Genomic DNA, 21,225 nt, shown 5'->3' on the forward strand with positions numbered 1-21,225 from the left:
TTACGAAATACATATATGAAATCCTATGTAATGACTTTGACATGGGAAACAGTATTTCAAAGTTTTACAAAATATTGATAAACTATAAAACAACACCCAAAGCCTCATACTGGAAACATATAACAACAGGACACTCAATACAGTTAACTGAAGATATTAAACCAAATATATTATTATCAATAAATATACATCCTTCACACAATACTGGAAATTTTTTAACTGGAAATGCTTGCAGAGAGCATTCTTAACCCCAGACAGAATCAGCAACATTAATTCTTCCACTAAAGGAAGATGTTAGAGATGTGAGCAAGTACTCAATGCAGATTGGAACCACATTTTCTTTGATTGTGTTAAAATTAAGCCATTTTGAAATGGTATTAATAACTTTTAACAAGCCTTATTTAATTAATCATTTTATTTAACTCAGACTCTTGTATTATTAAATGTAAACAAAGGTTCTCAGTTGAATAGGTCAAACATGTATCTTGTAAGGACTATACTTGCAATTTCAAGGACGTGTATAACAAGAAGATGGAATACAAACACAATACCGACTTTGGAAGACTTCTACACCCTACTGAAGACCACAGCATTATTGGAAATTAAAATTAAAGAACTAGGAATTTATCCAAAGCCATTTATCAACAACCCCTTGGGGAAAAGTCTTATCATTTATTGACACTATACAATAATTGATCAGACACTCTGATAATGGATTGGACATACTTATACAGTAATTGTACATATTAGATTTGTTATAGTGTCAGGCTAATGTAAATAGTGTAAATAGTTAATTTAGATAATATTTATATATATTAAGGAATTTATTCAATTATATTTGAAAATAAAAAAAAAATTGAAAAAAAAAATTCAATTACGTGTGCAGCAGTTACTTTTAATATATCTGATGCTGATGAAATAACTACTAAAACCCTGAAGAACTGATCCATTTCTAATGGCATACTACACACACACACAATGCTGGACATTCTTCATTTATCATACCTGGTTAAATCCCTGGTTTGTAACTAGTACTGAAAAAAGTATAACGTTTATAGTTACTACAAATCATTTTTCCAGTATACGTAATGGACGATGCAAATTGCAACCACTTATTCAGATCTTGTAGAATAATGCAAATATAAATGTTAACTTCTTTAACAATAGCACAATGTTTAACCATGTTGATGTCTGAAGCTGTTTCTTAATGATAGCTAAACTTTCCATGTACTTCCCCTCCTGCTGTGTTCCATTTCTGACTTCTACTTATATTTTCTCAGATATTGTTTGTATATGATATTCTCCTGGTAAACTTTCTAAACCTATAAATATGGCAGCATAGTATTAGTTAATTAATTAATTCATGGTTAGTTGCTAGGCTTGCAATCCAGGGGACCATTGAGAAGCCTAGCCGAAATTCTCAGTTCTCCCTAAGCACTGGCTGATTTGGTTATTTCCTCAAGGTCATACAGCAGGCAAATGAGGACTAAGAAAATCAAACCCAGTACCACAGGAACTACAGCTCACAGTCTTACCATCTGCAGCAACTGCCAGACATATACAGTTAATTAATTTGCTGTTTAGATGTCCATGCTTAGGTGTAAATATTTTACTCTAAATAAATAAACAGATAAACAAATAAACACACATTTTACTCAAAATAAATAAATAGACAAACAAACAAATAAATAAGTGGAATGAATAATAGTAAACACCAAATTTACTTAAAAGAACATTACTGATCTTAAGAGGAAAATGTACTAGTTAAGTGTCTTAAAAATGAATGTGCTAAAATAGTTGTAGGTTCTTCTGCTAGGTTGGTAGTAGACCCTCATGAAATGATGAAAACTAAGGAACCTCCTAGAAGAAAACTTTATCCCAAAAGCCAATTTTAGGCAGGGCACTATTGCAATGAGTACTTGTAGTTTCTCATGTTTATATGACTGTCAAACCAATTATTTGCTCATACATTCCTTGTTTCTAAGCAACACTAGCGTCTCATAAGCAAAACACCTGAGTATATTTGGAAAATTAACTTTGCTAAGTAACATAATTTAAAAAAAGAACTCAAACTTTTTGTTTTTATATTCTTGTTAACAATTTTGACCTGCTAGTCAGAATATGTTAGCAACATGCATACAACTCTATGTTAATTTCTGTCTTACAGTGAAGTTTTAGAAGTATGTTGAGGTAAAATATTACACTCTGTACCCAGATTAAATTCAAAAGTTTTGCTATTATCATCATGTTGTCAGTAATGCAACATGTAGTATATATCAGCCTGGAATGAGATGGTTGACAATGCCAGCTAGTTTGCTAGGGATGGCCTGCATCTGTTTCTCTCTGTCCTCACTGCTTCTCTATTTTGGCTAAGACTATTTCTTCACCCATGGTGCCTGTTTAGGCAAGGATGGCCTCCTCAAATTGCCTATATAGCCAACCACAATCAAAATCACATAAAAGTAGCACTGATTAATGCTAGAAGCCTTAACAAAATGTTACATTCCTTACAGGCATTCTTTACCCTTGGAAATATTGATATATGCATAGTTACTGAAACAGTTTCAGAACAGTGAAAACACTCACACAATACAGTGATTTAATGACCGCCACTTCTTCAGATCCAATGCTGAACTGCAATCTGTAGCCAGTGGGGGCATATATGTGTTCTTAAGAAACCATTTTGCCTCCAGACTCATAACGCAGGATAAAGACGCAGAGCTCCTTTGCATTCTTCTTATGACAAACAAAACTTAGTGCCACGATACCACTCTATGATAATGGCAGATCATTAGGCATATCATAAAACCAAAACCAAAGACTATTCTCTTGAGTTCATACATTCATAGGTTCATAGGATTGTACTAGGCTAACGACCCTGGAGCCTATATAAGCCTTGCGCAAGAAGATTCCCTGGCATCATACCGCCCAAAGTTAGTTCCCAGTGCCCCTGTCAAGCAAGGCCACTGAAGTGATCCCTGGTATGAACTTCCTACTGCCCATCCACTCATCAAGATTTCTGTTAAAGAGGGCCAGTGAAGTGCTCTGATTGAAGTGAATGGGAATTTTTTTCTAGAGTATGGGAAGTCCCTGGGTTAGGAACCTGTCCCACCAGCATGTTCTTTTTATTGTGGTAATGAGGTTAAGGTCCCTGGAGCATGTGGCATGGAGGATTGGGATTTCTTTAGGTGTAGCACATCTAGCAGCACTGGGTCAGACATGGCTTTGTAGGTCAAGCAGAGATCATCTCTAAGTAGGTGATAAGAGACAGAGTATAGCTGGAGTTTTTTTGAGTCTGTCCATATAGGGCATGTGTCTAAGGTCTAAGATCCTATTAGTGAAGTATTTCTGTGGCCTTTCCAGTTGTTGTAGGTGTCTAGTGAGGTACATACCAAATGGGGCATTGTATTCTATAATAGGTCTAATGAGGGATGAGTAGAGAGGGATTATGACCTCTTTCTTCCTGGATGAGAAACCTTTTGTAATGAGATGTGCCACATAGAAGGACTTTCTGACTACAGTGGCAATGTGGTTATCAAAGGAGAGGTTGCTGTCAACCTGTGTCCCCAGATCTCTTATCACACCTTCGGTGTTTAGTGGACTACCGCCTATGTGGTAGCTCATGGTGACCGAATTTTTCCCAAAGGGAATGACAATGCCCTTTTTTTCATTGAGCTTAAGGCCGTGGGTCTGGCACCAGTCATTGGCATCAGTGAGGCCTTTTTGTAGAATGTCTACATCAGTTGCAGAATCAATAATAGCTCCTAGTTTGCAATCGTCTGCAAACTTGGTCAGCCAGAGTCTTTTTGTGTTGGCTTGAACTTCAGAAAAGTAGATGCCAAACAGGAGAGGACCTAGGACCAATCCTTGTGGGACTCCACTTGTTACTGGTCGGTAGTCAAATTTGGAGTCCACTACTGTTACAGTGTGGGTTCTATCAGTGAGCCAGTTGGCAACCCATCTTATTACATAGGGGTTTATGCCTAGTTTAGTGAGTCTGTCTATGATTCCTGAGTGAGGGATGGTGTTGAAGGCCTTGGCAAGATCTAGGTAGGCTTGCCGTCATCTAGGTACCTTGCCCTCATCCACAGCTCTGGTGACAGACTCGAAGAAGTCTATCAGGTTGAGCAGGCAGGATCTACCTTTCAGAAACCCAAACTGTGTGGGGTCCAGAGTTTGGAGATTCCCTATGTCCTTATTTATAAGGTCCATGATGATGCACTCCATAGCCTTACATATCAGACTTGTCATGCTAATGGGGCGGTAGTTCCCAGGGTCTGTAGTCACTCCCCTTTTGTGAAGTGGGATGACCATAGCAATGTGCCATTTGGGAGGAACAAAGTATGAAATGAGACTGTGATTGAACAGGGTACTCAGGTGTGGTGCCAGTTCACTTTGTAATTCATGTAGAACAAAGGCAGGGATATTATCAGGTCCCATGAAAGCTGTATTCTAAACCTGTCAGCCAATATGTTGGCAAGATCAGTTGGTTTTGTATATGTATTGCCATTGTACTGTAACTCATAGGTTCATAGGTAGGTACTAGGCTATTGGCCCTAGGGCCTATATAAGCCTAGCCAAAAAATGTACCCTGGCTTTCGCCACCCAAGAAAATGATTTTCCTGTGCCCCTGTCAAGCAGAGCCACAGAAGTGATCCCTGGGGTGAATTTCCTATTTCCCATCCAATCGTCAAGATTTTTCTTGAAGAGTGCTAATGAAAAAAGAACTAAAAATCTACCTTGCCAAATCCCCTTCATGCACCTGCCATCACCCCACCTAACCTTTGGTGAAATACTTCAAAAATATTTCCCCTCCTTACTTTCTGTATACTTACTAATCCTGTGAAGCCTTAACAACCTCTTCTCTTCCTCCTTTCCCCGATCATCACGACTCTTCTTCCTCCTTATTAATTCTTCCCAGTCTTTTCTAACTTTACCACTCCCCCTTCTACCTCTTATACTCCTGCTAACCCCTTTTCTAATTTTACCACTCCCCCTTCTACCTCTTATACTCCTGCTAACCCCTTTTCTAACTTTACCACTCCCCCTTCTACCTCTTATACTCCTGCTAACCCCTTTTCTAACTTTACCACTCCCCCTTCTACCTCTTATACTCCTGCTAACCCCTTTTCTAACTTTACCACTCCCCCTTCTACTTCTTATACTCCTGCTAACCCCTTTTCTAACTTTACCACTTCCTCTTCTACCTCTTATACTCCTGCTAACCCCTTTTCTAACTTTACCACTCCCCTTCTACCTCTTATACTCCTGCTAACCCCTTTTCTAACTTACCACTCCCCTTCTACCTCTTATCCTCCTGCTAACCCCTTTGCTAACTTTACCACTCCCCTTCTACCTGTTATACTCCTGCTAACCCCTTTTCTAACTTACTCTCTCCTTCTACCTCTTATACTCCTGCTAACCCTTTTCTAACTTTACCACTCCCCTTCTACCTCTTATACTCCTGCTAACCCCTTTTCTAACTTTACCACTCCCCCTTCTACCTCTTATACTCCTGCTAACCCATTTTCTAACTTTACCACTCCCCTTCTACCTCTTAAACTCCTGCTAACCCCTTTTCTAACTTTACCACTCCCCCTTCTACCTCTTATACTCCTGCTAACCCCTTTTCTAACTTTACCACTCCCCCTTCTACCTCTTATACTACTGCTAACCTCTTTTCTAACTTTACCACTCCCCCTTCTACCTCTTATACTTCTGATAACCCCTTTTCTAACTTTACCACTCCCCCTTCTACCTCTTATACTCCTGCTAACCCCTTTTCTAACTTTACCAGTCCCCCTTCTACCTCTTATACTCCTCCGAACCCCTTTTCTAACTTTAGCGCGCCCCCTGCTACCTCTTAGACTCCTGCTAACCCCTTTTCTAACTTTGCCACTCCCCTTTCTACCTCTTATACTCCTGCTAACCCATTTTCTAACTTTACCACTCCCCCTTCTACTTCTTATACTCCTGCTAACCCCTTTTCTAACTTTACCACTCCCCCTTCTACCTCTTATACTCCTGCTAACCCCTTTTCTAACTTTACCACTCCCCCTTCTACCTCTTATACTCCTGCTAACCCCTTTTCTAACTTACCACTCCCCCTTCTACCTCTTTACTCCTGCTAACCCCTTTTCTAACTTTACCACTCCCCTTCTACCTCTTATACTCCTGCTAACCCTTTTCTAACTTTACCACTCCCCTTCTACCTCTTATCCTCCTGCTAACCTCTTTTCTAACTTTACCACTCCCCCTTCTACCTCTTATACTCCTGCTAACCCCTTTTCTAACTTTACCACTCCCCCTTCTATCTCTTATACTCCTGCTAACCCCTTTTCTAACTTTACTACTCCCCCTGCTACCTCTTATCCTCCTGCTAACCCCTTTTCTAACTTTACCACTCCCCCTTCTACCTCTTATCCTCCTGCTAACCCCTTTTCTAACTTTACCACTCTCCCTTCTACCTCTCATACTCCTGCTAACTCCTTTTCTAACTTTACCACTACCCCTTCTACCTTTTATATTCCTGCTAATCCCTTTTCTAACTTTACCACTCACCCTTCTACCTCTTATACTCCTGCTAAACCCTTTTCTAACTTTACCACTCCCCCTTCTACCTCTTATACTCCTGCTAACCCCTTTTTAAACTTTACCACTCCCCCTTCTACCTCTTATACTCCTGCTAACCCCTTTTCTAACTTACCACTCCCCCTTCTACCTCTTATCCTCCTGCTAACCCCTTTTCTAACTTTACCACTCCCCCTTCTACCTCTTATACTCCTGCTAACCCCTTTTCTAACTTTACCACTCCCCCTTCTACCTCTTATACTCCTGCTAACCCCTTTTCTAACTTTACCACTCCCCCTTCTACCTCTTATACTCCTGCTAACCCCTTTTCTAACTTTACCACTCCCCCTTCTACCTCTTATCCTCCTGCTAACCCCTTTTCTAACTTTACCACTCCCCCTTCTACCTCTTATACTCCTGCTAACCCCTTTTCTAACTTTACCACTCCCCCTTCTATCTCTTATACTCCTGCTAACCCCTTTTCTAACTTTACTACTCCCCCTGCTACCTCTTATCCTGCTGCTAACCCCTTTTCAAACTTTACCACTCCCCCTTCTACCTCTTATCCTCCTGCTAACCCCTTTTCTAACTTTACCACTCCCCCTTCTACCTCTTATACTCCTGCTAACCCCTTTTCTAACTTTACCACTCCCCTTCTACCTCTTATACTCCTGCTAACCCCTTTTCTAACTTTACCACTCCCCTTCTACCTCTTATACTCCTGCTAACCCCTTTTCTAACTTTACCACTCCCCCTTCTACCTCTTATACTCCTGCTAATCCCTTTTCTAACTTTACCACTCCCCCTTCTACCTCTTATCCTCCTGCTAACCCCTTTTCTAACTTTACCACTCCCCCTTCTACCTCTTATACTCCTGCTAACCCCTTTTCTAACTTTACCACTCCCCCTTCTATCTCTTATACTCCTGCTAACCCCTTTTCTAACTTTACTACTCCCCCTGCTACCTCTTATCCTGCTGCTAACCCCTTTTCAAACTTTACCACTCCCCCTTCTACCTCTTATCCTCCTGCTAACCCCTTTTCTAACTTTACCACTCCCCCTTCTACCTCTTATACTCCTGCTAACCCCTTTTCTAACTTTACCACTCCCCCTTCTACCTCTTATACTCCTGCTAACCCCTTTTCTAACTTTACCACTCCCCCTTCTACCTCTTATTCTCCTGCTAACCCCTTTTCTAATGTTACCACTCCCCCTTCTACCTCTTATACTCCTGCTAACCCCTTTTCTAACTTTACCACTCCCCCTTCTACCTCTTGTACTCCTGCTAACCCCTTTTCTAACTTTACCACTCCCCCTTCTACCACTTATACTCCTGATAACCCCTTTTCTAACTTACCACTCCCCCTTCTACCTCTTATACTCCTGCTAACCCCTTTTCTAACTTTACCACTCCCCCTTCTACCTCTTATACTCCTGCTAACCCCTTTTCTAACTTTACCACTCCCCCTTCTACCTCTTATACTCCTGCTAACCCCTTTTTCTACTTCTTTTGTACTTCCTTTCCAATATCTTACATCCCCTTTCTTTACACACCAGTTGCAATGCCTTCATCTCATAGAATTATCTTCCTCAAATATTATCCCTCTAGCAATCTCCTTTATTATTTGATCTCGTATTCACATTTTTTATTTTCATACAGATATACGTTTTTGACTTTAATCAAATTGTCCTTGTTAGTATAGCTGCATTTTAATTGACTTCCTGCTCCATCATGTATTTTTGATTTGTAATGTTAGTACAGCTGCATTTTAATTTCGCTTCCTACTACATCGTATATTAATATTAAATATTTGTAGGAGCCTGTCTCCTACATTGTTTTTCATCAGTCAATTTTTTTTCTTAGTATCGTACATCTTTTATATTCATGTTTCACTTCTTATCATGTAATATGCATTTTTTTCATGTATAGTATGTCTTTATATTGTACTTTTATCATGTATGTTTATCTTGTACTTTTTGCATTGTATTTTTGGAGCTTTTCTCACCGGTCTCCACTGAAAATGGGCCCTTGGTCCCAGTTGGACTAACCTGGTCAACAAAAGACAAACAAACAAACAAATAAATAAATATATAATGAGAGAGAGATAGAGACCTATTCAGTGGGACTCCCCAACAAAAACACTTCTTTTTTGGGATGTACTTTTATTATGAATATCAAAATTCAGTGTTTGTGTCAGCTACTGAATTTTAATGTTAATTTGATTTGATGATTCAGTGTTGATCATCATTTCTCTCTATATATCTATATGTATACTATTTCTATATCTATAGTTATATCTCTCTCTCTCTAAAATTTGAAAAGTTGGTAAATATGGGACATATACTTGTAAATGTTAATTGAGCGAACTGCAGTGATTAAAATGTTATTCTACACACTTAAATTCCAAGAGATTCAATATGCAGTAAAAGCCATCATGTTTAGATAACATCAATGGTGTGTTATTAATTAAGACCCCTGGTATGAAGAAGAAAATGAAATATCAAACAAAGGGTGTGGAAAATAATGTCATGGTGGTCATCAGAAATGCCAGAACACTGGGACAGAAAATGTCTGAGCTAGAAGAAGTTACAGCATTAAATGAGAGTAATGCGGGCAGGATAGCACAAACATGGCACATGCTAAGAGGGGATGGGAAGTAGTGATAGGAGAGTCTGGGTTATTTGGGAATGACAGAATAGGCCGGGATGGACAATGGGTGGCAGTATTCCTAATAGAAGGACTGGAAAGGGAAATGGTAGAAGATGAGGTGCTATAGCAAAGAGTAAACAAGAGAGCAAAGGTTTGAGAGCAGGACAATGACTGTTAGGAATAAAACTGGTTAAGCAAAGGGAGAAAACAAGGAATGCTGGGATAAAGAAAATGAACTAATTGTGGATTAGAGGTTTGTAAGGAGGAAGAAGAAACTGGGAAAGCAGGTAACCTCAGTCAGCCAACAGCAAAGTATAATAAATGTAGCAACCTCAGTCAGCCAACAACAAAGTATAGTAAATGTAGCAACCTCAGTCAGCCAACAACAAAGTATAGTAAATGTAGCAACCTCAGTCAGCCAACAACAAAGTATAGTAAATGTAGCAACCTCAGTCAGCCAACAACAAAGTATAGTAAATGTAGCAACCTCAGTCAGCCAACAACAAAGTATAGTAAATGTAGCAACCTCAGTCAGCCAACAGCAAAGTATAGTAAATGTAGCAACCTCAGTCAGCCAACAACAAAGTATAGTAAATGTAGCAACCTCAGACAGCCAACAGCAAAGTATAGTAAATGTAGCAACCTCAGTCAGCCAACAGCAAAGTATAGTAAATGTAGCAACCTCAGTCAGCCAACAACAAAGTATAGTAAATGTAGCAACCTCAGTCAGCCAACAACAAAGTATAGTAAATGTAGCAACCTCAGTCAGCCAACAACAAAGTATAGTAAATGTAGCAACCTCAGTCAGCCAACAGCAAAGTATAGTAAATGTAGCAACCTCAGTCAGCCAACAGCAAAGTATAGTAAATGTAGCAACCTCAGTCAGCCAACAGCAAAGTATAGTAAATGTAGCAACCTCAGTCAGCCAACAGCAAAGTATAGTAAATGTAGCAACCTCAGTCAGCCAACAGCAAAGTATAGTAAATGTAGCAACCTCAGTCAGCCAACAGCAAAGTATAGTAAATGTAGCAACCTCAGTCAGCAAACAGCAAAGTATAGTAAATGTAGCAACCTCAGTCAGCCAACAGCAATGTATAGTAAATGTAGCAACCTCAGTCAGCAAACAGCAAAGTATAGTAAATGTAGCAACCTCAGTCAGCCAACAGCAATGTATAGTAAATGTAGCAACCTCAGTCAGCCAACAGCAAAGTATAGTAAATGTAGCAACCTCAGTCAGCCAACAGCAAAGTATAGTACATGTAGCAACCTCAGTCAGCCAACAACAAAGTATAGTAAATGTAGCAACCTCAGTCAGCCAACAACAAAGTATAGTACATGTAGCAACCTCAGTCAACCAACAACAAAGTATAGTAAATGTAGCAACCTCAGTCAGCCAACAACAAAGTATAGTAAATGTAGCAACCTCAGTCAGCCAACAACAAAGTATAGTAAATGTAGCAACCTCAGTCAGACAACAGCAAAGTATAGTAAATGTAGCAACCTTAGTCAGCCAACAGCAAAGTATAGTAAATGTAGCAACCTCAGTCAGCCAACAGCAAAGTATAGTAAATGTAGCAACCTCAGTCAGCCAACAGCAAAGTATAGTAAATGTAGCAACCTCAGTCAGCCAACAGCAAAGTATAGTAAATGTAGCAACCTCAGTCAGCCAACAACAAAGTATAGTAAATGTAGCAACCTCAGTCAGCCAACAACAAAGTATAGTAAATGTAGCAACCTCAGTCAGCCAACAACAAAGTATAGTAAATGTAGCAACCTCAGTCAGCCAACAGCAAAGTATAGTAAATGTAGCAACCTCAGTCAGCCAACAGCAAAGTATAGTAAATGTAGCAACCTCAGTCAGCCAACAGCAAAGTATAGTAAATGTAGCAACCTCAGTCAGCCAACAGCAAAGTATAGTAAATGTAGCAACCTCAGTCAGCCAACAACAAAGTATAGTAAATGTAGCAACCTCAGTCAGCCAACAGCAAAGTATAGTAAATGTAGCAACCTCAGTCAGCCAACAGCAAAGTATAGTAAATGTAGCAACCTCAGTCAGCCCATAACAAAGTATAGTAAATGTAGCAACCTCAGTCAGCCAACAGCAAAGTATAGTAAATGTAGCAACCTCAGTCAGCCAACAGCAAAGTATAGTAAATGTAGCAACCTCAGTCAGCCAACAGCAAAGTATAGTAAATGTAGCAACCTCAGTCAGCCAATAACAAAGTATAGTAAATGTAGCAACTTCAGTCAGCCAACAACAAAGTATAGTAAATGTAGCAACCTCAGTCAGCCAACAGCAAAGTATAGTAAATGTAGCAACCTCAGTCAGCCAATAACAAAGTATAGTAAATGTAGCAACCTCAGTCAGCCAACAACAAAGTATAGTAAATGTAGCAACCTCAGTCAGCCAACAGCAAAGTATAGTAAATGTAGCAACCTCAGTCAGCCAACAGCAAAGTATTGTAACTGTAGCAACCTCAGTCAGCCAACAACAAAGTATAGTAAATGTAGCAACCTCAGTCAGCCAACAGCAAAGTATAGTAAATGTAGCAACCTCAGTCAGCCAATAACAAAGTATAGTAAATGTAGCAACCTCAGTCAGCCAACAACTATGTATAGTAAATGTAGCAACTTCAGTCAGCCAACAACAAAATATAGTAAATATAGCATGCATAGCCTACCCTGTCTTCCAGGGTACCTCTACGTAACCTTTATGCCAACTCTCCCATCCATGTCATGCTGCCCTTGTACTTAGTGAATGCACAGGATTGGTACAGAAAAGTACTGGTGCAGTGTTCAGTTGCCATATAAGGAACATAAAGTGTATGACATACATAGTACGCACTTTGTGCTGGAAGCAAGTGTGGAAGTGAATATGCAAGCTATATTCCTTAATAAGACACTATACAAGCAGACTGAGGTATATATAGGTATTGCATAAAGGGCACACCACTGTCAATCAAGGGTAAAGGCACCTCTCAACCAACCAGCTCTTGCCTTACTGAACACCATAATATATTGAGTTAGGAGACCTTGTCTCTTTATTCATTGTTCTGTGCATATGCATGGATAGTTCAGCAGCCTTACCTTGCATTAATCTAGCCTACCTGCTTAAGATCTATATCATATTGTATTTTGTAACTGTATTTTGTATTTTAAGTTACACTTTTTTTCTGTACCTGTATTGCACTTGAAAATATATTGACTGCACTCTACTTACTTTAAATAAATAAAACATACACTGAAATTAAAAAAAAATATTTTACAATGCAAATATGCAAAGTATAAAACTTGTGACTGCTGTTGGGGTCATCATTGTAAGTTATACTATAGAAAATTTAAGAGCAACAGAGGAAATGAACAGAAAGCTTCAAACTGCTGCATTTCTCAAAATTCCCTTTTCTGTGAGGTACAGTAATCTCAGCTGATGTATAGTTTCATAGGTCAATAGGCAAATACTAAGCTAGCTGCCTTTGTTGGCCATTTTAAGTCTAGCCAATTTGCCTTTCAAAGGTGAGATTCAAACCCTGTATCTTGTGACTGTGAGGAAAACACTTCAGCCTTTGAGTGCATGTCATAATTTGCAACTCATGATTAACTGCACTTAACTTTTCAGTTCCAGAACTTACGTTATGTACTGCTGAACCTATGAGAACACCATTGTGCAGGTATCATGTAAAGTATCAGGCAAGTGTGTATGTACTGCTTACCGAAATGATAGGTGCTAATCACAGCAGTTCCCATATGCACATACAACTTAATTGAGATAAAATATATGATACTGTCTTTGGGACAAGTGCCATAATGGGATAAGGTGTAGGGTATATACAGTAAGTACATGGACTGCAAAGGGTAGGTTGAGGGCACTGTAGGGTGTCTGTAAACAGAATACAATACAGAGCTGGTACAGTGAAAAGTGTATGTTAGTGTGGAGTGTTTATAATGCTGACTGATGGGGGCACCGTTCCCACACTGATGTCGGTATCATTATATAATGCTGACTAATGGGGGCACAATTCCCACATTGATGTCGGTAGCATTACATAATGCTGACTGAAAGGGGCACCATTCCCACACTGATGTCAGTATCATTACATAATGCTGACTGATAGGGGCACTGTTCTCTCACTGATGTATGTAGCATTACATAATGTTGACTGATGGCGGCACCATTCCCACACTGATGTCTGTATCATTATATAATGCTAACTGATGGGGGCACCGTTCCCACACTGATGTCAGTATCATTACATAATGCTGACTGATGGGGTCACCGTTCCCACTCTGCTGTTGGTATCATTATATAATGCTGACTGATAGGGGCACTGTTCCCACACTGATGTCGGTATCATTGTATAATGCTGACTGATGGGCCACCGTTCCAACAATGATGTCGGTATCATTATATAATGCTGAGTGATGAGGGCACTGTTCCCACACAGATGTTGGTATCATTATATAATGCTGACTGATGGGGGCACCATTCCCACACTGATGTCGGCATCATTATATAATGCTGACTGATGGGGGTACCGGTTCCACACTGATGTCGGTATCATTATATAATGCTGACTGATGGGAGCACCATTCCCACACTGATGTCAGTATCATTACATAATGCTGACTGATACGGGCACCGTTCCCACACTGATGTCGGTATCATTATATAATGCTGACTGATGGGGGCACCATTCCCACACTGATGTCGGTATCATTATAGAGCGTTAAGGAGGTATAATGTAAACAAAGCGTCATGCCTATAATCACAAGAAAAGAAGGGGCCTCTGGCACTAATGCATAATTATTTGTTTTGTGTACAAATGAAAACAGGTACAACATGAGCAAGTGCCATACCTGACACCTGACAACATCATGTGGCTGTTCTCATCTCAAAATAAAAAGCAGAAGGAGCTGGTAGGTTTACTGATGCTTTACTCCCGTAGAGTTGCTGAATATGAAGAAGTTCTCCAGATACAGTCCGCATATCTATACGGTCACCCATGAGGTTACTTCCTCATCTGTTCACGCAGCTCTTTCAGGGATTTTCTAGTATGCACAAAATAGTCTTTGGCTGTGCAGCTTTCTCACTTTCCTTGCACGAGGGACATTATTTTCTTAACTGTTATAAAGTCTGTTAATGTGATAAACAGTAGAGATTCAAAATCCTTAGCATGGATGTGGTTGTTACTCATCACATGATCACTGCCTATTTTAGTCTCAGATTTAAAATAACACTGTGTAACTCTGGGTGAGAAAAGATATATACTGGCATATCAGTAATTATGTGCAGTATTTTGACAAGCCATGACTTAAAAAGGGGTAAAAAAGCATTAAGAGCAGATGCCTGTTTTCAGGAATCATCAAAGTCACGTGATTCTCCCGTTTGCATGAGGAGGAGGAGGAGGCAATCTTTATAGTCTTACTTTAGTAAGATCAAAGGGATGCCCAGTGACCTGGACCATGTGATAATTTAAATTACAGCTCCTGAAAAGCATTTATGGAGTTTAATGAGGCTGAGAAACTGGTGTTGGAGGTTGAAAATTAGATTCATATACTTATGTTATGAAGAAGATGAATGCAGTGATTTTAAAAATGAGTGATAAATGCAGAAAATTGGAGACCGCCCATGAATATGTCACTTTTAGGTACATATAGAAACATCAAGGGTAGACTCTATTGCAGTTGCTATGACATTGCCTCCAAGAGGCATTGAACATTTTGGATTTTCTAATAGACTTCTAAACTGCAGTATATTCCTGTCGTACTATTCAAGTAAAAGGAACCATCTGTATGCACGAATAACATCTTTGAAGTGTCCTAAATGACAATTAATATATTTGCAGATAACACTGTTTTCAGTAGCAGGAATAAACTTGATACATTTTTAAAGATATTTTAGTATTTTTAAACAAAAGTAGTAAAGATCCCATAATTAGATAATAAAAGCCTACAAAATACAATTAAATCTATCTAAGTAAAGTAGATTGATGTTTATGTATAACCACAATCAAAAACGAAGAGCCAGTGATTACCTTTTGTTGTATTTAATGAAAAACACGTCCAATAAGACGCAGTCTGTACTCCAATAAAAAATGACGAAATTCACCAATATTCTCTGCCACGTTATTGAAACACAAGTAGTATAATAACAAGAATAAAAGACACCTAATAGCAGCACACAATAACTGATCCTCTCTAGCACCTCGGCTTTACAGAGTATACTTATGTTCACCATTCTTTACCTTATGTATTAGTATATAAGTTAAAGACTGGCGAACAGAAGTATACTCTGTAAAGGCTGTAAAGACGAGGCGCTACAGAGGATCAGTTATTGTGTGCTGCTATTAGGTGTCTTTTTTATTCTTGATGTGACGTGTTTTTCATTAAATACAACAAAAGGTAATCACTGGTTCTTCGTTTTTGATTATGGTTATATATCTGTGTTTCTTGGCGAATTAGTGGTTGAATGTGCATCAATATTTTTATTTTGATGTTATATCCATTGTTAAGAAATATTTTAATGTATTTTCTGAAAAAGTGTATGGGACTCTGGGTTAATGGCTTACCTTTGAGAAAGTGATTAATGAACATGCAGTTAAATACACCAAGGTGAGTAAATGTTCTAGTTTAAAAACACTTTAACCTCCTTCATAGATTCATAGGTTGGTACTAGGCTATCGGTCCTAGGACCTATACAAGCCTAGCCATAACAGTTCCCTGGATATTTCTTCCCACAATATTTACTTCCCTGGACCCCTGTCTAGCAGGGTGACTGATGTGATCCCCTGGGTGAATTTCCTATCTCCCATCCAATTGTCAACGTTCCTTTTGAAGAGCACCAAGGAGGCGCTCTGCTTGACATGTATGGGCAGTCTATTCCAGAGTATGGGGAGTCTCTAGGTCAGGAACCTATTCCTCCAGCATGTTTTGTTCATTGTGATGACAAGGTTTAGATCCCTGGAGCGTGTGGCTCTGAGGGACTGGGATTTCTTTAAGTGGAGCATGTCCAACAACTCAGGGTTTGACATGGCCTTGTATGTTAAGCAGAGATCGCTTCTGAGTAGACGATATGCCACAGAGTATAGCTGAAATTTTTTAGATGGTCAGTATAGGGCATCTGCTTTAGGCCTGTGATTCTTTTAGTGAAGTATTTCTGCAGCCTTTCCAGCTGTTGCAGATGTCTTGTGAGGTACATATTAAACGGGGCATTGTACTCTATAATGGATCTAATGAGGGATGAGTACAGTGGGACAATGACCTCCTTTTTTCTGGATGAAAAGCCCTTAATGATGAGGTGTGTCACATAGAAGTATTTCCTGACTGTTGTGGCGATGTGGTTATTGAAGGTGAGAAACTGTCCACCTGTGTCCCTAAATCTCTCATCACACTTTCGGTGTTTAGTGTACTGCCACCTATGTGGTAATTCACGGCTACATGGTTTTTCCCAAAGGGGATAACCATACATTTCTTGGCATTAAGCTTGAGCCCATGCTTCTTGTACCAAGTGTCTGTTTCTGTAAGGCCCTTTTTGTGGAATATCCACATCATTTGGGGATTCAATAATGGCTTAATAAAAGTTTATGTTTTTCTGGAATTACAGTTTTAGTGATTTTGAACTACAAGAGAAACATGTTTGTTTGGAGCATATCCAGCTTTGGTTTTTATTCAGTAATGGCTCCCAGTTTGCATAGGCTTCCATGCATAATGCTCAGTAATAACTTGTGGTTTAACATGCTTGATTATGGTTATGTAATTTCATATACAGCTTCTCAGAATCTGCCTTCTCACATATCCAAACTGACTCTGTTTTCACATATGACATCCAGCTTCCAATGGAGTGTCTTATTTATTTTTTCCTAAATGCTTAAGAGTTCTGTGCCCGCAAATTGGATGGAAGTGTCACTTGTCCCTTTTCAGCTCCAGTACTGTCTTTTCTTTCATAGACTAACTTCTACACTGACAGCACAAGCAAGAGACATGAATTTAAGGGTCTTATTTCTGATAACTTATAGACCAGCACACTCAAATACACATATGCAGGCGCACATACACACATAACCACTCAAAGGTGTACACACCCATGCACACAAAGGATCAAACACACCCACTCAAAGAACACATACACACACACACACACACACACACACACACACACACACACACACACACACACACACACACACACACACGTACACGCACTCACCAAAGAAGAAGTGTGCTCTTGGATATTATTTATTTTTGAAGATCACCTGTTTTGAATCAATTGTTTAGAGGAAGAAGCATCTTGTTTCTTTTAAAAGGCATGTTAGGACAATTCCTTCTGCAATATAATTATGGGTGCCTCTTAACACTTTGTCTGCGTAAATAATCTTTATTTCATCAGTAAAACCACGAATAAGGAATAATTGATCACACAGTTAATCATTTAGATAAAATATAAAAAGGCCATCTTAGATGGCTTTGCTCCTATGGCAGTAAGTATATGTAAAGGACTAAAATAATCTGATGTACTGATTATAAACAATGTTATCTCATAACCTGATTTTAGTATTTGCACATTTGGTCATTCAGCATTTTTTCCATGATATTTTTACTTGGCAAACCAGCATTGGGTCGGCTAGAGTCCCTTTTTCAAATATGTCATTATAGTTTGACAGTTACAGTCTGTTTACATCATATAAAGAGATAATATCAATCTGTCTCCAGTTGTTTTTTTTTTTTACTTCAGTGACTGCAAAATCCTAGTAAGTGTTTTGCAGCGCTGTGTCCTGCCCAAGTAACTCAAAACAAATAATTGTTGTGTTTTACTGTTCTTGGACACGGCTAAAACGAAGGCATCTGACCACGTATGGAAAATTATTACAGGTAAATAATCAAACTGCTTAGCAGTGGTCCTAGTGTGTACAACTGAGATGTTGACAAGAAGACACATTAACGAGACATGTCATTTCACAGGCTTTATAGTTTCTTTAGTTTTCTCTAATCTCCTCTCACATCACTTTAATTTTAACGTGGTTGCAAATGAGAATTAGTATTTAAAATTAGGACATCAAACATAACTGTGATTTTCTTTTTTCAAAACAGGTTTATAACTGTGATTTTCTGAGTGCATGTCAGAGAACTTATTTCTACAGATGCAGTTTTTAAGACTGGTGCTAGTAACCATGAGTTCCTTTATTCACCGGTGACTAAATTAAATGGCAAATCACTATGACTTCAGTGAATGTTTCATAATTCCAAATAAGGATAAGGAAGGAACGCCTCAACATGCGAATTAATTCTCCATAATATGTACTTAAGGCTTAAGCTAGCAGAAGTTCAGACCTTCTTCCTGAATACTTTGTATTTCTATTTAGCGAGCCCTTTCTTATGACAAAGTGACTGGCACTGTATGAAAACATGCAGAAAGAAAGTAATCCTTGCTTGATGTTACCTGGAGTACTTTGCAGTTACTGTATTCATAAATGGAAATACAAAGGGTTAATCTTTTTGTGGACTTTGTTGTACTAAGAGTGTCTAGATTCAGAAGCCAGGTATAAATTACTCACCAGCTGGCAGAATTCCATGATAAGGAGGAAGGGGATAGTTTCAGTACAGATTCCCAGACATTGAAGGATATTTGGGTGCTGGAGACTTCTGGAAGAAATTAAAAGAGATTTAAATCATTTGTAAGAAATTTGGAAGTAACATTTTTCCTAAAATCTACATATAACCAGTTTCTGTTTTTACTTATGATATGTAGCTGATATAATTCTTTACTATATCAGATGGCCATCTACATATCAGGAAATGTATTATGGTATACCATGGCATGCAGTTAAGGTACAGTACTCCCATTCAAATGTTTTGTTCCGTAGACTCCAATTCATTCATTACATTCTAAACAAGTGTTTAATACAGCTCTATTCAAAACGGCAGCCAGAACCAGCAGTTTGATCCAGTTCAAATCTTTAATAGATAATATATCTTATTTTTTATTAAATTGCCAGAGTCATTCCACCATATACTATAAATACATGTAGCTGGATGAAGTAAAATGAAGTTTGTCATTCTACCACCTGAGTACTATAAATCTTATTTGTCCCCAAGCACAGCACTCACCTGAATCTCCAAATCTTGTTTGCCCTAAGCGCTGCACCCAAAGTCAGCTATAAACTACAATCCTTCTGTAGGGGAAAACAAGGATTTTAGCCCCTGCAAAAGAAAACTAACCCAAAAGCTACCTCTTATATCCATCCAATATCCATCCTCCCAATTCTGGTAAAATTCTTGAAAAGAGACTACACCCATCTCTCTCTATATATCCAGCAGTACCATCTGTTGTCTTCCAAACAAGATGGCTTCTGTTCTGGAGCACTTTGGACCCTAACTGATGACATCCTGCTAAACTCTGATAATAGCCTCCTTAAAGGTGTCCTATTTATAGTCCTGAACAAAGGCATTTGACCTCATTAACCACTATCTTCTCCAAAAAAAAAAACTAATTGAAATTGGTGTCAGTCAAAATACCACTCCTTGGTTTAAAAACTTCCTTACTGACAGACACTTCAGAGTTAAATAGGATTCTCCCAATCAGAATTTGCACCTATCACCAAAATGTACCATGAGGATCCATTCTTCCTCCCTCCTCTTCTCCATATTCATCAACAAACTTCTTTGTGCCTCCCCTATTTCCCACTTATCCTATATGCTGATGACATCGTCACTTACTGATCAGGTCACTCTCACTCTCAAACCAACATCCAATGCCAGTCCAATTGGACTTACATAAGCTCCACCAATGGCTCATAAACCACAAACTACTTCTAAACCCCAAGAAGACCAAAACTATGCTTTTTGGAACTCAACAGAAAATTCTCCAAGGACCTGACTCCTTAACTATCATTGACCTACACTACCATTCCATAAAGATAAGCTCCACTGTCAAATACTAGAACTATGGCTTTATCAGGGACTAAACTTCCATTTCCAAATAGACAATAAACTCCCTTTTTTTCCTGGGCCAAAATGATCTCCTGTTTTGTATCCCAGTTAGCCTGAGCCGCCACTGGCAAAGGAGTTCTCCTTTCGCAACATGAATACGGCTCTCAAATTGTACTTTTGTAAGCAAGGAAAAAACATTGCCAGACTCCTGACTATCTGTGAAAGCATTTGCTGATTCATTACAAACCCACCTCTCCATGAGCATCACTGTATCACCCCAGAAAAAGCCAAATGGCTACCCATAAACCTTAGATCTAACCTACTTTAAGAATCACAGTTCTACAAACTACTCAGACTTCACACATTTACTCCCCTTGCTGCTAGACTTCACTAGAAAATGTCCTCATACAACCTGAGACACTACACAATAAGCCAAACGTACTCTCATAAACCCTACAACCAAACTCCATGGCACTGCACATACTTTCACCTCTGAAATACCTTTTGTTTCGCAATCTCTCCCTATCAACATTAAGGAAATCAACACTTATTCCAAATTTTGAATGCAGCTCAACAAGCACTTCTTCATCTAAGCCAAATGCTCCAGCTTCAACAAAGGACATATCCCCTAACCTATCTCTTTTGTGAGTCTCTTCTCCTGTCTCAAGAGTCACTGAAAATTGACGCACTTTACAAACTAATGTATATATGGTACATTATACTGTTTGTGATTGTACATTGCACTGTGCTTGTTTACTAGAATGTATGTATACAGTTATTTCTCTTTAAATATTCTGAACTACTATGTTATTGCTTAAATTTCTGCATTTTTTTGTTAGTAAATATTTTATATTTCAACTGGCTGAGCTTGAAATTGGTCAGTATTGATCAGTCCACTACCCTAGTAAACAAATATAAATAAATAAATAAATAAAATAACATTTAGTCGGCCACTACTTTGTATGTTCAAAACCAGATTTTTGAACATCATACAGATTAGTTAACATGAAATATAAGGTACACCATGTTACAAATTAATATAAAACTAAGTCAATCAAGAAAAAAAAACAGAAACATGCTTA

General features: G+C 38.7%; 1 protein-coding gene across 1 annotated transcript in view; it reads right to left on the reverse strand.

Moving 5' to 3' along the window:
* The window catches only part of LOC122808760, a 1,224,833-nt gene that overhangs the window by 459,831 nt on the left and 743,777 nt on the right, over positions 1-21,225 (reverse strand). The window contains exon 6 of the mRNA XM_044079786.1: positions 18,769-18,856. Within this exon, the coding sequence (XP_043935721.1) occupies positions 18,769-18,856 (88 nt within the window). The remainder of the gene's footprint in view (positions 1-18,768; positions 18,857-21,225) is intronic.

The sequence above is a fragment of the Protopterus annectens genome, chromosome 1.part1 (assembly GCF_019279795.1).
Source record: "Protopterus annectens isolate FY-2018-M chromosome 1.part1, PAN1.0, whole genome shotgun sequence".
NCBI lineage: Eukaryota > Metazoa > Chordata > Ceratodontiformes > Protopteridae > Protopterus > Protopterus annectens.